This window comes from Gopherus evgoodei, chromosome 2 (assembly GCF_007399415.2).
Source record: "Gopherus evgoodei ecotype Sinaloan lineage chromosome 2, rGopEvg1_v1.p, whole genome shotgun sequence".
NCBI classification, from domain to species: domain Eukaryota; kingdom Metazoa; phylum Chordata; order Testudines; family Testudinidae; genus Gopherus; species Gopherus evgoodei.
The window spans coordinates 83,063,805-83,078,476 of NC_044323.1; the positions used below are offsets into that span (position 1 = coordinate 83,063,805).

At 41.0% G+C, this 14,672-nt stretch overlaps 1 protein-coding gene across 6 annotated transcripts in view; it reads right to left on the reverse strand.

The window, feature by feature from the left end:
• Positions 1–14,672, reverse strand: part of ULK4 (unc-51 like kinase 4) — a 447,445-nt gene that overhangs the window by 311,156 nt on the left and 121,617 nt on the right. For all 6 annotated transcript variants that reach the window (XR_003998867.1, XM_030551188.1, XM_030551184.1 and 3 more), the window contains exon 22: positions 8,230–8,357. Coding sequence is in view for 5 of the 6 variants with exons in the window: in XM_030551188.1 (XP_030407048.1) it covers positions 8,230–8,357 (128 nt within the window). In the remaining variant the exon portion in view is untranslated. The remainder of the gene's footprint in view (positions 1–8,229; positions 8,358–14,672) is intronic.

A 14,672-nucleotide genomic window follows, 5' to 3' on the forward strand; every position in this document is an offset into this window, starting at 1 on the left:
CGCCCCCTGCAACCAGGCCCCACACTTTCTCTGATGCCCCACTCATGCCATCTCCCCTCCCTCCATCATTTGTTCTCCCCAACCCTTGCTCATTTTCACTGTGCTAGGGCAAGAGGTTGGTGTGCAAATGGGGTGAGTGCTCCAGCTGGGGATGCGCGCTCTAGGGTTGGGATGATGGGTTGGGGGTGCAAGAGGGGTCTCCAGGCTGTGGCAGGGATGGGAGGGGGTGCAGGCTCTGGGAGGGGGTGCAGGCTCCAGAGTAGGGCCAGAAATGAGGGGTTCAGAGTGTGGGAAGTGGCTTCAGTCTGGGGTGCGAAAGGGGGTAAAGACTCTGGCTGGGGGTGCAGCTCCGGGCTAGGGCCGACAAGAGGTTCAAGGTGCAGAGGGGCTCCAGGCTAGGGCCGACAAGAGGTTCAAGGTGCAGAGGGGCTCCAGGCTAGGGCCAAGGGGATGGGGTGCAGGAGGAAGTTTGGGTGTGGAAGGGTATTCCAAGCTGGGCCAGGGGAGTGGAACGCAGGAGGGGGTGCAGGTTCCAGGCAGTGCTGAACTCAGGCAGCCCCAGCATTTCCTGGGGTCGAAGGAAGTCCACACAGCTCAAGGAAAGCTACGGCATGTCCCTCTGGCTCCAAAGCGGAGGAGCAGCCAGGGGACTCAGCAAGCTGCTCCCGCCTGCAGGCGCTAATTTCACCTGGTGCTTGGGATGGTGCCTGCAGGTGGGGGGCAGGGCATGGAGCCCCCCAGCCACTCCTCCACCTCGGAGCCGGAAGGACATGCTGTCCACTTCTTGGGAGCCGTGTGGAGCCAGGCACAGAGTCTGACTTCCCCACTGCAGCCAGAGGGACTTTCAGCACAGCCGGGAACAGAGCCACCAGGGTCCCTTTTTGACTGTGCATTCCGGTCAGAAACCGGACGCCTGGTAACCCTAACACAGAATGATTTACCAGAATATTTAGGGCAGTAAAACAAACACCTGTTCTGTTTGTATGGCAAAGCTGGGCCTACAAAAGTATCACACTTATTCCATGCATAACAAGTACATGTCTGCCATGCAATCAAATGGATACAAAGTGAACAAAGAAAGGCCATAATTAATAAAATAGGCATGGCATTAACAGTTTGGATGAATTAATCATTCTCTGAGAAGTTGGGCATGCAAATCAATTCAGCTTCCTGGCTATATCTATGGCACATCGTATCCTATCACTCCCATGTAAGGCAACCTAAGGATTAATCAAAAAGCAACCTAAGGTTTCAAACATTTTTCCAACAGCACAACCTCAGCTTATTTATAAGTTAAAATCATAGAATATCAGGGTTGGAAGGGACCTCAGGAGGTCATCTAGTCCAATCCCCTACTCAAAGCAGGATCAATCCCCAGACAGATTTTTGCCCCAGATGCCTAAATGGCCCCCTCAAGGACTGAACTCACAACCAATTACAAATAAATTATTCCTTAAATTTTCTGTGTATGAAGAGAAAGATAAGTGATATAATTCTGGGTAATTTATTTTCTAGGTTTAATGTAATAATATTTATTATGTTTTATGTACCCAAGGTACAAAAACAACAAATAAAGTATTTTCCTTGAAAACCGGTTCAACTTTCCAAAGAAACTATCATTTCTGGAGATCAACGTTGTACATTTTGGGTGGCAACTACATAATTAATAGTGGTCAAGATTTTCAAAATTGGGTACCTAGAGATAGGTTCTTAGTCTAGACATAGGCATCCACATAAATGGTCTGATTTTTAAAAGTTTTGAACATTTATCAGTTTTCACTGAAGATTTCAAACAAACAAAGTCCCTCTCCTTTTTTCTCCAACCGAAGGAAAGAATTCCACCCCCAAAAACCCAACACTTGCCTGCCGCTCCCGCCTCTCCACCCCACCCCACCCAAGTGCCTCCTGCCCGCTGAACAGCTGATCAATGGTGAGCCACGGAGCCAGAAACAATATGGCTGGTGGGTGCCAAGCACCCCCCATTTTTATTTCTGTGGGTGTTTGAGCACCCATGGAGTCAGCATCTATGAATACAAGAGCAACTTTTTAGTGGATAAAATGAAGTGAAGGTGTATAATTTGGTAAACAATCACTAGAAACAAGGAACAATCCTTTTAAAATATAGAGTATGTAAAAACAAATAGACATGACAGCTCAGTATATTATCCAGACAGGAAGTCAGATATTGTACTCTGATAGTCTAATAGGAATTTCAGTTTTAGCAATCTACTGTAGTTCTAGGCTAATGTGCAAGTCTGGTCAAACCTTTATCTCTTGTGCTGCAGGGGGAGATTTTGGATGCAGTGTAGCTGATATATGCTCCCAGAAAGGGAAAGAAAAGTATGGAAATTAGTCTATAAATCCCCTGTTGGTATAGCAAATGAAATAAGCTCTCAACTGCTAAATATAATTCATAGCAGGAAAGTATGAGGTTTTAATGAATTTGATAGAGTTTCAAATGTTACGTATTATTCAGCTAGATAAAGAGACTTGATACAAAAGTATGATGAAGAAATCTCACACTTAATACTTTTTGTTACCAGATAAGAATAATACAAAAGAAAAGGAGTTAAGATGAAAAGGACAGTCTTAAAAGTGAGGTATGTGAATGGCAGCCCTAAGCACTGAAAACCTGCCCACGTCCTGCTGACAACTTATGTGGTACTGAAATAATTTGGTGGCAAGCAGCACTTTTCTGCAGGGGTGGATAAATCAGCACAGTGAAGGTGAATCTAAATCAGAGCAGAAAGTAGAATTCATTAACTAAGACTGGGATTTTCAAATACGTCTAAGATTTATGCAACCAGCTCCCATCATCTTCAATGGGAATTGGTGTATAAACTGCAGTAGGCCTCTTTGAAAACCCCAACCTCATTTCTTAGTAATAATTTTTATACAACAATCACAGACCTACCCAGTACAGTAGATGGCAAGTCACAATGGCCTAAGGGGAGTGCTATGATCTGGCAGGTAGACTACACTGCCATTTAAGAGAGTCTGGCAATGACTCCCAGACCTTGTCTCACTCTTTTGGAGGTCATGCTTTGTAACACTCATTGAAGGCCCTCCAGCCAATTAGGAGTTGAACTGACAGGTTCTCTCAGAGTTATTTTCATTTCCCGAGGTAAGAACTTCAAGCATGGGGACTGTAAAGCAGGGGGAAATAAGTATATATTCCTAACTCTTTCAAGACCAGAGAAATAGGTCTTTTTCCAGTAAGGAAATATAAAGTTGCACCAGATTTTCTTCACATCACATATACAAGGAGAGCTTTTAAATCATGATTTATACAATTTCTGATATTTTTCTTGTATCTATTAACTAACAGGAATTGCATGTTCATTTCACTTGGATGAAATGCACCCTTGTGCACTTGGTGAGCACAAAGCCTATGCACCAATTAATACCTCTTAATCCTCAAAAATCAGGCTTACGTGCAATTTAAGGTATGATGGCTTTACCAGGCAGCATGAGATTGTGGGGCGGGGCTTGGAATGCAGTGCAGACCCCCTGGGTTGCCTTGTTTCAAGAGTTAACCAATAGGCTGGATTTCAAAGAAGAGGGCTGTCAAATGGGTAGTTCTGGTCCCTGCAACAGGCTCTTGGGTTGACTAGCTAGGGCTGGATAGCTCTATGATGGCATGGAGATTGATGGACCTAGAATAATTTTGTGGGCATTCTGTAGAATTCGAGGACCTATGCAGTCAGTTTATGCAATAATCTTTCTTGACAAATGAGCACACAGGTTCTGTTCATTTTATTGATATGTTGACTGTCATGTTTGGGATTTGAGCAGTGAAAAGAGTGAAGGCAGGTAACAGAGGGAACACTGAGGATTGTTCCCTTTTTCACTGCTACCAGGACAGTTTGACGAGTTATCCTGCTATGGAATTTATATAGTTGACCAACTGGCCGACAATACAAGATGTTTTATCTGTCGTCACCGACCCCTGCCATTCACAAGCGATGCATAGGGCTGCACACTGCACATAGGACAATTTTGTCTTTAATATTCAGTTTCCTTACTTTATATCTCCATTACTTTCATTTTCAGCTAATATACTGTATGCTCCCTGCTAACAGTACACTAAGTTCACCAACACTGAACAACCATAAGTAATTTGCACTTACCAGCAATTTTTAATGATTTTACCATCATTACTGAGGCAAAATATTTTCAATAGGAAAATTCAATATTTTTACATTATATACTGCAATTCTATTCTGACTTACATTTTTAATATTTAAGCAAGGAATATTATGACCCTGACTATTTCACTTGTTAATGAGTTATGAGAAAAAGTAATAGAGCAGTAAAGATGCCAACAAGACCAAAGAATGGACTACATTCACGTTTTGAAAAAAAACATTTCATTTTAGGACTAGGACACCTGTCTAACTGTCTAACCAATGTTTTCACAAAATGGTCTGAAATATTTTAAGTAAACTAATGGTTTGAAGAAAACTTGGGAAGTGCTTACAGCATATTATAGTACACTTTAAACAGAGAGCTGATATGGAGACATTGAGTCCTTATTTATTTTGACTTATGTCATATTTATGAGACAAAGAGCAAGTCAAGAAAGAGGCCATACATCACATAACAGAATGGCAATGGGAAAGAAATAAAAAATAATAGCTACAGGGAATAAAAGGTCACTGTGGGAAAAAAGTGTGAGCAAAAACAAAAATCAATTCATTATAACAAATGCTAAGAACACCACTACACCGTCATTAGAGTGCCCTGCTATCATCCATTTTAAAATCACCAGCAGTCAAAATGTTCTAAGGCTAATAGCACTATAGCAACAGCTGATTACAATGCAACTAAAACATTTTAAAAGAGTACTATAAATCAAGTGACAGATACCTGTTACAAGACTATATTATTACGTCAAAGCAACTAGGTACTGTGTAGTACTGTGTATTTAGTGCCATAATAATGATGGACTATGTTTACTCTAATCATTGACAAAAAACAAACAAAAAACCCATCACTAATTCTGTGTACAACAGAACTTTGAAAGACTTATAAAATTACCTTACATGAAACATTAATCATGATACAATGGACATGTCTTTGTATTTAAAAACATTAATGTGGTGCTTCTGAAAAGTACCAGGTGATAGCCCTGGAGAGTAAAGACCTTTAATTGTTTAAGGGACTGTCACAGTATGAATAGCAACAATGCAGGCTTCCCCACACCTCCCAGTCAAAATGGCTCTTCATTCCTCTGGCACGACTATTCAGACGCAGGGGTGTTGGAACACATTTTTACAGTGGGGGGTGCTGAGAGCCATTCAACCAAACTATAACCCTTGTATAAAATGGAAATCACTTCAAGACATGGGGTGCAACAGCACCCCTAGTTCAAGCACCTATGTTCATAAAAGTGAGAGGGCAGTTAATTTTCCATGCTCATACAATCCTCTGGTCCCTCTGCTAGGCTAAACGGGTGCCAACTGTGGTATTTGGTTAAATGGGTGCCAACTGTGATATGGATACCTATCCGCAGCATTCAGACTGAGATCAATTAGTTTTTTAAGTACTGATATTTTTTACTCATTCCTGGACTGGGTTGAAACTAGTGACCTAGTGATGAAATAAAAATAAAAACAATATTTATTTACATCAAGTGCTTTTCTTTCAAAGGTCTCAAAGCACTTAAGAAAGGGTCTGTGTAACAGGTTCTATTGCAAATCTTGTGTCAGATTACCTCCACTATCCAGGTATCCAGTCCCCATATAATTAATTTTGAAATACTCATTTAGAAATTCATCTCTTTTAATGGAGTCTTTTTAATGAAAAACATAGACTTTGAACTAGCAAATACTATTTTCTAGATTTAGCAAGTTTAACAACTAACTCACAAAAAACTCTGCAATGATATTAGACTTGATAACTTGGTTAAAATAAAAACCCTGTCTAAAGTAGACTGAACAGCATTTATCTTGAAACTATGGAGATACATGCAGCGTTGCCTTAAGGTTGTTACTACTCTGATTTTTGTATCACCTGCCTCAATTAATTCATGGTGAACTTTTCCCTTGTATCAATTGTGTTTTACCGCCAGATTGTATAGTCTGAAGCAATATAATGTGTTATATGCATTTCCTGTCTGTATATATTTTATCTTTATCAAAATATTGCTAAAGAAGAAACCAAGACACAAATTTTGCAACATTTACTAGACTTGCTGTACATTTCACAAAACCACAGACTATTTAAAAATGCCTGAAATACTCAAATTATTTTTTTTTAAAGTCAGCTAATTTCTTGCTACTATACTTCTAGTCATTCTGAAATAGTTGTATGGTTCTCCCACAAATCTAGGAGATACTTAAATAACTGAAATATGCTGATGGATGCCCATTGATACACATCGAAGAACATCCATTATCCATGCTGGGTCAAATAAAATGCATCCAGGGTGCAGAATATTACAAAAGTAACTGTCTCCCCATATAATGGCCTACTTCTCCTCTCCCATTCCACTGTAGCTATCTCATAATATGGGCACCAGAGAAATGTTTTAGTTTCAATCAGCTATCCTGTCAAGGGATAAATTGTTCGCTAAAAAGCTACCATTATGTTTAAAGAAATCATAATATGTGAAGAAAAACAGTTTGCCAGTTCAATAAAGTCTTTTCTGATGCTGTAAAACAGAGCGTTTAATCTTGATGGTTTATAGTGTCTATTGGTCCATTATCTATTTTGTTTTGAGTACCATGAAAATAATATTAAAATAGAACCAAGATTCACAATGTACATAGCTTGTCCCACTACTCTCCTCACAAAAATGGTTTATTTGAAAGTATTATAAATAAAAACCTGAAATATAATTTATTAATTTAAGCCGGTGACAAAAATCAAAGTTTTTCCTCTCATAATATGCTAATATTTATTTATAAACATGTAATGCCCATTAATACAGGACTTCTGTTGTAAAATATTCCTCTAACTACACAATCACATGTCCACTAACAAGCATACAATTATCATTAAGTCGTTAAAAAAATAACAGTCCAGAACTGATTCATGAGTGGTAGTAGACAATATGTTCCCCAGCCCTGTTCCTTTTTACTATTAACTCCAATCCTGCCTTTCTCGCACTCCATGACACCATGGAACACAATCCCACCCAATCTGCTACTTGGTAGGTTTTATACCACATTATGTTCCTTCTTCACACTGTACAATGGAAAGTAGCATATGATCCTCTGTTTTCAGATTCCTGTGACTATCTGGGGTAAAAAGTATGTCCCCGGTTGGATTTTCCTCTTCTTATTTTTCCCATTATCCCCTCCAAAATTACTTTAGCAGTTCACATTTTAATAGAGTCTGAAGGCATATAGCACTCCATTTGGTCCAAAAATGGAGACATTTCTGATGTCAGAAGAAGATGCAGAGAAATTTAAGTTACTGTGTTCTTGTTAAAAACATCTCATTGAAAATCATTTGGATCACTGTAGCAGATAGAAAAAACTCAAAATTCACTCTTCTTTGGAGTGGTCTACCCATTTGTACAGCCTTAAATGAAGGCTGTCATATGTCACATTGTAAAATAATAGGTGAAATTGATAAAATCAGCAAGGAAGTGTTAGAAGAAGTATCTCTCTTCCCTTTCTTTTCAACAGAATGGTCTGTTGGAATACTCCAAGTGCATACATAAACATAAGGCCATTTTGTGCCTATTAATCATTGGACATGGTGTTGATCTGCACCACCACAGTGGGAACTCTGAGGAGCACTCTCCACCAGTAGTGACCATTATAGTTAAAAGCTTACAATTATGCTTGACCCCACCATGAGGCATAGAGTGCAAGGAACAATTTCCCACCGTCAGTCCTAACACAGAGGCCAGCAACAATTGCAGTAACTGATCTCTTTCTACTTATTGTAGAGACCGCTCCCTGCTAGTCCCCAGTTAGGAGCAGAAATTATTCCAAATGGATAGGAAACAATGGGATCAAAGGCCCTCCCTAGCAACCACGAAACTTCCAGTTGTGACTGGCCAGTATATGGGCACCAAACAATCTGGCTTTTCATTATAGTGGTCACTACTATTCTGGGGTACTCTTATGATATCCGATTAATCTTAAACGGAAAATCAGTTGCTCTTAAAACAATGGCTCAAAAAAATACTACAGTATTTACTGACAGAGTTTACAGAGCTAACTTTGAAAATACACACTGCATGTCTAATTATATTCTCCATTAGCATCTTACCTTGCTTGGCAACTGAGCAGTAACATCTCTCTGTTATTAATTAACACCTGTAACAAGACCAGAAAGGCTTTTGCTCGAATGGAAGTTGATGGACTTTCAAATAAACGGATAATTGTAGTCACAAAATCCTAGGTGGGAATAAAAACGACACACAAATACTGTTTATTGAATAACAAAGTACGTAAATAACATTGTCCATTAGCGTATACACATTTTAAGTAATTCTAACATAATAAAGATGCAAATTACATTTGGATTCAACGTTAGTTAAATCCTTTTCATAACATTAAAATATTGCCCAAAATCCCACATGATACCATTGAATAAGGGAGTTTTGTCCTAGACAGATAGGCTGTCTGCAAAGCTGATATATGCAGCCTTCTAAAGGCCAAGGTTAACAGGCATTTTTGTACTGTATTGGACTCTAAATAGGACTAACAGGTTATTTAAAACACACAGAAACCCATAATTAAAGTTATTTCATCCTCACAAAAGACAAAACAAAGGATATTTTAAACACGATAGTTCTTTTAAAAGAAAAGTTGTAATTTTAAAAATTGCAAAAATACATACTGGTACTTGTCTTTCCTCCTAATACTATGAAATTTTGTAGTTTATATACTACCTTCAGTGTGAGCTAGAAGATCATAAGCTAATACAAATAAAAAATATTTGCTTGAGGTAACTATAGGCTAGTTAAGTATACTGTGTACTATGTGGCACATCAGATCTAAGTTACATATCAAGGACCCTGGATTTACAAGAAAACACTGTTTCCTTCTGTAACCATGCCTGGTATGGGTCACAGCTGAAGGCCAATCTCAGGTGTCACTGTAAAAAAACTGGGAAGACATTCCCACATTGGTGGCATATCCGATGATTAGACTAACCAAACCAGCAATAAATGTGAACTACTAGATTGCTATACTAGCTTAACACGAAGCCACAGGCAGTCCCTCTAGACCTATATTATCACTCAAACTGGATTTCTGTGATGAAATGTTATTAAACCCAAAATCACCACACATTGGGTTCTTCCAGCCTGAGGAGGCCAGTCACTTACCTAGGTCAATGGATGCTCAAGACCTTACACCAAAAACAATACTGTAGTCAATCCTTTAGTAAACTAAAGACGTATTAACTAAGAAAAAGGAATGAGAGTTACTAAAAGGTCAAAGCAAATAAAATACCTTACAGTTGGATCAAAGTATGTAGGCCAAATGATAGCCGGAATGTTAAATCTGCTAGTTTTCTATAACTCTCTCTGAGTTGCTGTAACAGGGCCTTCTTGGTTCTGTTTCTGTCCAGGGCTACAAACTACACAGAGGCCTTGGTGCTGGTCCAACACCTTGTGCAGTTTATTTAGAAATGGAGTACCCATCACCTTCATAACATATACAGCTCCTATAACAAGCAGGGGAGAGCAATCTCTCTCACTTTCCTCTCTTACTGCCTGCTTCCCCCTTTTCACCTCCTTCCTGTACCTATTTGTGGGCTCTGGCTAACTGCTTAATTAGGCTTTCTGCCATGTCCCACCCACAAATTTGGCACAGCTCTGCTTAGTCAGTTCCAATCTGTCTTTGCCTGACTGGAGCTGCTATGAACAGAGTGCTGACTCAGCCTTTCTTGCCTGGCATTCTGTCACAGTTGCCCAAATAGTTTTGGGGATCTCAGTCCTTTCATTTTAAAATTTCCCAGTTAGAATTCACCAGTCCAGAGACAGGGTAGGAAAGAGGCCAGCTGCCTTTGTTCTCTCCTTCTTTATATCTTGACCCTTTTTGCTGGAAAAATCCTGGCTGAGAGATTGGTCAGGTAGTTCCATGACATACGTGCTTTGCCATCACTCCTTGATATGAATTGCAAATTAGGCTGGCACCTCCCACAAACGTTTCATCTGAGATGTCTTTGGGATGACATACAAAGACCCTTGTTTACAGTTCTTTTGTTATTCCTGAAGAGCCAATCTGTGGGTTTTTCTCAGATCCATAACATGTTTGAGTTACAAACATATAGCAAAATTTCATAACTCCACACACAATGTTGATACACACATTACAAGAAGATAATCATTCTCAGCAGATTGCATCTTTTCAAAGGATACCTCACAAGGCATACTTTGTACAAGACTGACCACACTTTTATAAAAGTGGTGACCATATTAGTGTAGATGGTCACCTTCCCCTTTAGACAGCATCATATCCTCAAGCTCTGACTCGCTGACTGCACCCATCTAAATCCACTGTTTTAAGCACATAATCCCAAGAAAACCCTGCAAAAAGCTTCAAAGCTAAAGAGAGATCCGTGCTCCTATGCAACTCAGTATGTGCAAAGAAAGAGGAAAGAAAGGCTGACTGGTCAAAACCACGAGCCCCCTGTCCATTGACTTCTCCCCATTGAAAAGCCATCACTTGAAGGGTTATGAAATGGTGGATTCAAAAGAAAAACCCTAAATGAAGTTCAGTGCGGATGGATACCTGATGGAAAGTGTCTGTTACAGCTGTCCCCCTACTGCATTCCTTTTTCCCCACTCCTCTCTGTTTGTCCTGTGTGGCCGCCCCTCCCGGCCACTGTGCTAACTAAAGTCACAGCCCTATTCATAGGAATGGCTTGTACAGACTAACTAGAGCCATTGCTCTGCCTAGGGAGGGGGCTTCTTGCTTCTTTGTTTGGCTCCTTTGTTCAGACCCGGGCTCAGTGTGGGGGGCGCTGCCCAGAAATGCAAGACCTGAAGTGGCCAACTAATTAAGCATATGAGTCATACCTGTGGCTCAGAACATGCCCAGGCATGCCTATGCTTACCTGCAGCCTTTCCCTGCCTTCTCTCCTCCCCTGTATCAAGAGGAGCCAATCAAAAGTACTGGTGGGAAACTGCCTGAGTTTGCCTTTAAAGCCGGACATTTTCTGATCAGACCTCGGAGAAGGTCCTTGCTTTGCCACCTAGTCTGATCAGCTAGGGGTCTTTGGGGGGCCCTCTCCCCGCTCTCGTTTGTTTTTGAGCATACCCCCGTTTTGAAACTCCCCTCCCACGAACAACGAATGTGTGTCTGGAAATCTCCTGATTCTTGTAAACGAATCGAGTCCTCTCTCCATCTTCCGATGCTACTGCTGTTCCTGCCTCTGTGCTTGCTGCTGTCCTGGGGATTGGTAAGAACTCCCTCTTGCAGACTCCCCCGTCCTAGCTGCTGGCCTTGTTTCCCCAGCAGACAGACCCAAGCTAACTCCTTGGTCTGTATCTGTAATCTGTTTCTTGCCCCACAGCGCCTTTGCTGCTAAAAATAAGCCTGTGCAGCTGCTAAGCTGTGCCTTCCTGGACTGTATCCTGGGCCGCTGGCTTGCAGCCACCCCACTGCTGCAGCCACCTCCCCTCCCCGGGGGCTGTACCCTGGGCACACACCACTCTGCCCTCTGGAACTGCTCCCCCTCCCGATCAAAGAATCGGCATAGTGTAAGGTGCACCTATTAGAATCAGGTTCTTAGTCTAGATAAGTTGTAATTTCATTTTGCATAGCTGTGGTTAAGTTAGGTTTAAAGAATTGTTTGTATTGTGCTCTGTAAGTTAGGTTTAAAAAAGAATTGTTGCATTGTGTTCTGTTACTTGCTAATTTGTGTAGTCTTGGTTAAGTTAGATCATAAATAAGATTTTGCTGTGTTCTGTATAATTGTGGTTAAGTTTGTCTTCCTGCTGCCCTAACCCCCCACCCCCCAAGCTTGCCAGTGTCTCCCCCCCGAGCTCCCCCGTCACTCGTTGCAGTCTCTCTGCTGTTTAAACTTGCAGCCTATCTGCTCTCTGTGTCTCCCTGAGTTTAAATCCCTCTCCGCAGCGCCTCTGCCTCTGGTCTCTGCTCCACCACGTGCTCCTCTTCCCCCATCCCCCAATCTCATTCCTCTACCACTGCCTCTCTCTCTCTCTTTCTCTTTTAATCCCTTACCCCACGTGTTCACTCCACTCCTACTGCTGCCAAACCTCAATTGTATTACTGAAGTCTAGCATAAAACCCCATTGGTTACCCTTTTTCTCTCTGACACACCTCACATTTTACATTTACACCACTGTGACACATTTTTACTTAGAGTTGTTGGTTATTTAACACATTTTACCCATTACTGTTAGTTGGTTATATGCTGCTGTGACACACCCTTTACACAGAAATTGTTAGCTACCTGTTACATTTATACTTCAGTGTTAATTGGTTACCAACTGTACTGTACCCCACTATATTGTACCCCACTATTGAAATCCCCTATACTATTAACTAAAAAAAAACCCTCCCCAATTGTCTACCTTAACAAACCCCATACCCTTCACTATTGAATTTTCCCTGTTTTTGCATTTTCTTAATAAAGTTTATTTTGCACCCCACCAGTGCAGTAGTTGTCCCCCAAGATCCGTTACCTGCTGGCAGGGTCAGAAAGATTGTACAGTAACTTGATAGGTACACCTTCACTAACCTGACTTAAAGAAAGAACAGTGTGCAAAATAAGGAGGCTTTAAACAAGATTGTGTATAAACACAGAATAAGACATTTCACAAAACACTTCTACTTGAAAGCTTAACAATGTCTGTTGCATGGCTGCTGAGGTTCCAACAAAATTTCATCAGCTTGAACTACATTTTGGAAAGAATTTTCTGCTCAGAACCCAGAAACCAGGCTGACAGTTGAAAGGACTTGAAATTCACATGCAGCATCTCACCTTCATAGTTCATCATGTACTTATGAAAGATCTCAAAAAAAAAAAAAATTGCTACCAGCATTTCACACTAAATTATAGAATAGCTTCCACAGCAGTTCATCCACATCAGACTGAGTTTTTTTGTTTGCAGTCCTATCTGGGAAAGAGTTCAGAGATGGCCCTTATCTCTCATAAAAATCTTCCACATTCTCTCTTTACTCCCCCCCGCACACGCACACACACCCCAATGCAAAAGAGTAAAGCACTGAGTTGGATACTAGAGATTTAACCAAGTAGAGATACAGCAGAGGAAATATTTTATGTCCAACATAATAAGATGCATTTTCTGGCTGCTTGAAGGTTCAAATTCAGTCCCTTGCTTATTGTGGGAGACCATTGGAGGGTTAAAGTGGAATTGCTGAGAAGTTTAAAGAGGTGGGAGACTTGGAAAAGCTACACTTGAGCGATTCGTTCTAAAATAACCTAGGACCAAAAGACATTAATCTGTTGACAGTTCTGCTCCTTGAAGGCTTAAATCCTTTAACCTTATCTTTATATTAGTCACATTTCCGGGGAGTACCTTGATTTCCCCCCCCCTTCGGAAAATTAAAAGGCCAGATCATCTGCTGCAACTTGGAGCAGCTATTGGGCTTGTGTATAAATGAGGCCTTCAGCCAGTTCTGTATACCAATCCTGTGGCTGCTCTAGGTTAGGCAGGATCCGCCAGAACATACTAGTGCATCTCTATCATAGCATTACCTCTCAGATCTGAACCTTAGAGTTCAGAAAATGAGATATTAGCACCTGAATCCTCTAAGCTTAATTACCAGCTTAGATCTGATAGCACTGCCACCACCCAAAAATATAGTGTTTTGGGGCACTCTGACCTCCCCAACCTTCCCTGGGGACCCCAAGAACCCAGATCCCTTGGGTTCTTAAAACAAGGAGAAATAAACCATTCCCCCACCTTTCCCCCTCCCAGAATTTCCCTCCCTGGGCTATCCTGAGAGATACTGATCCAACCTCTAAATCACCATGCAGAGAAGCATCTCCCTTCCCCCCTTCCACAAAGAGGCAAACAGATTCAAGGAAAACAGAGAGAGATTCTCTCTCTCCCCTTCCCGTCTCCCCCCACCCGTCCTGGTGAGTTATCCCAATCCCCTGAAATAACACAAGAGAAACAAGGGGGGAAAAAAAATCAATCAGGTTCTCTAAAAAAAGAAATCTTTTAATAAAAGAAAGGAAAAAGTAAAGAATTATCTCTGTAACGTCAAGATGTAAATATTACAGGGTCCTATAGCTTACAGACACCAGAAAGAGACTTTCCCCCCAGTACCAATACAAATCAAAATATTCCCAGCAACTACACATATAAAAGTTAACCAGCCAAATCCACAATTGCAAATAGAGTAAAACAACAAAAAAGCCTAAACCGCCTGTTTTTACTTACTATTTGGAAAGAAACTTAGAGAGCCTGTAGTAATGTCTGGCCTCTTTCAGACCCTCCGAGAGAAGAACACACAACGGACAAAACACATACAAAAGCTACCCTCCACCCAAATTTAAAAGTATCTTGTCTTCTGATTGGTCTTCTGGTCAGGTGTCCAGTTCCCTGGTTGTAACCCTTTACAGGTAGAAGGGACATTAACCCGTAATAATCTGTTTATGACAATCTCAGGGCTGTTCTAATTTATCTGGGATGCCAGTGGCCCTCAGGGGGCCACTGCAGCAGCCTGGAATTGTCAAGGTGCATGGATTTCCCAGGTATGCAT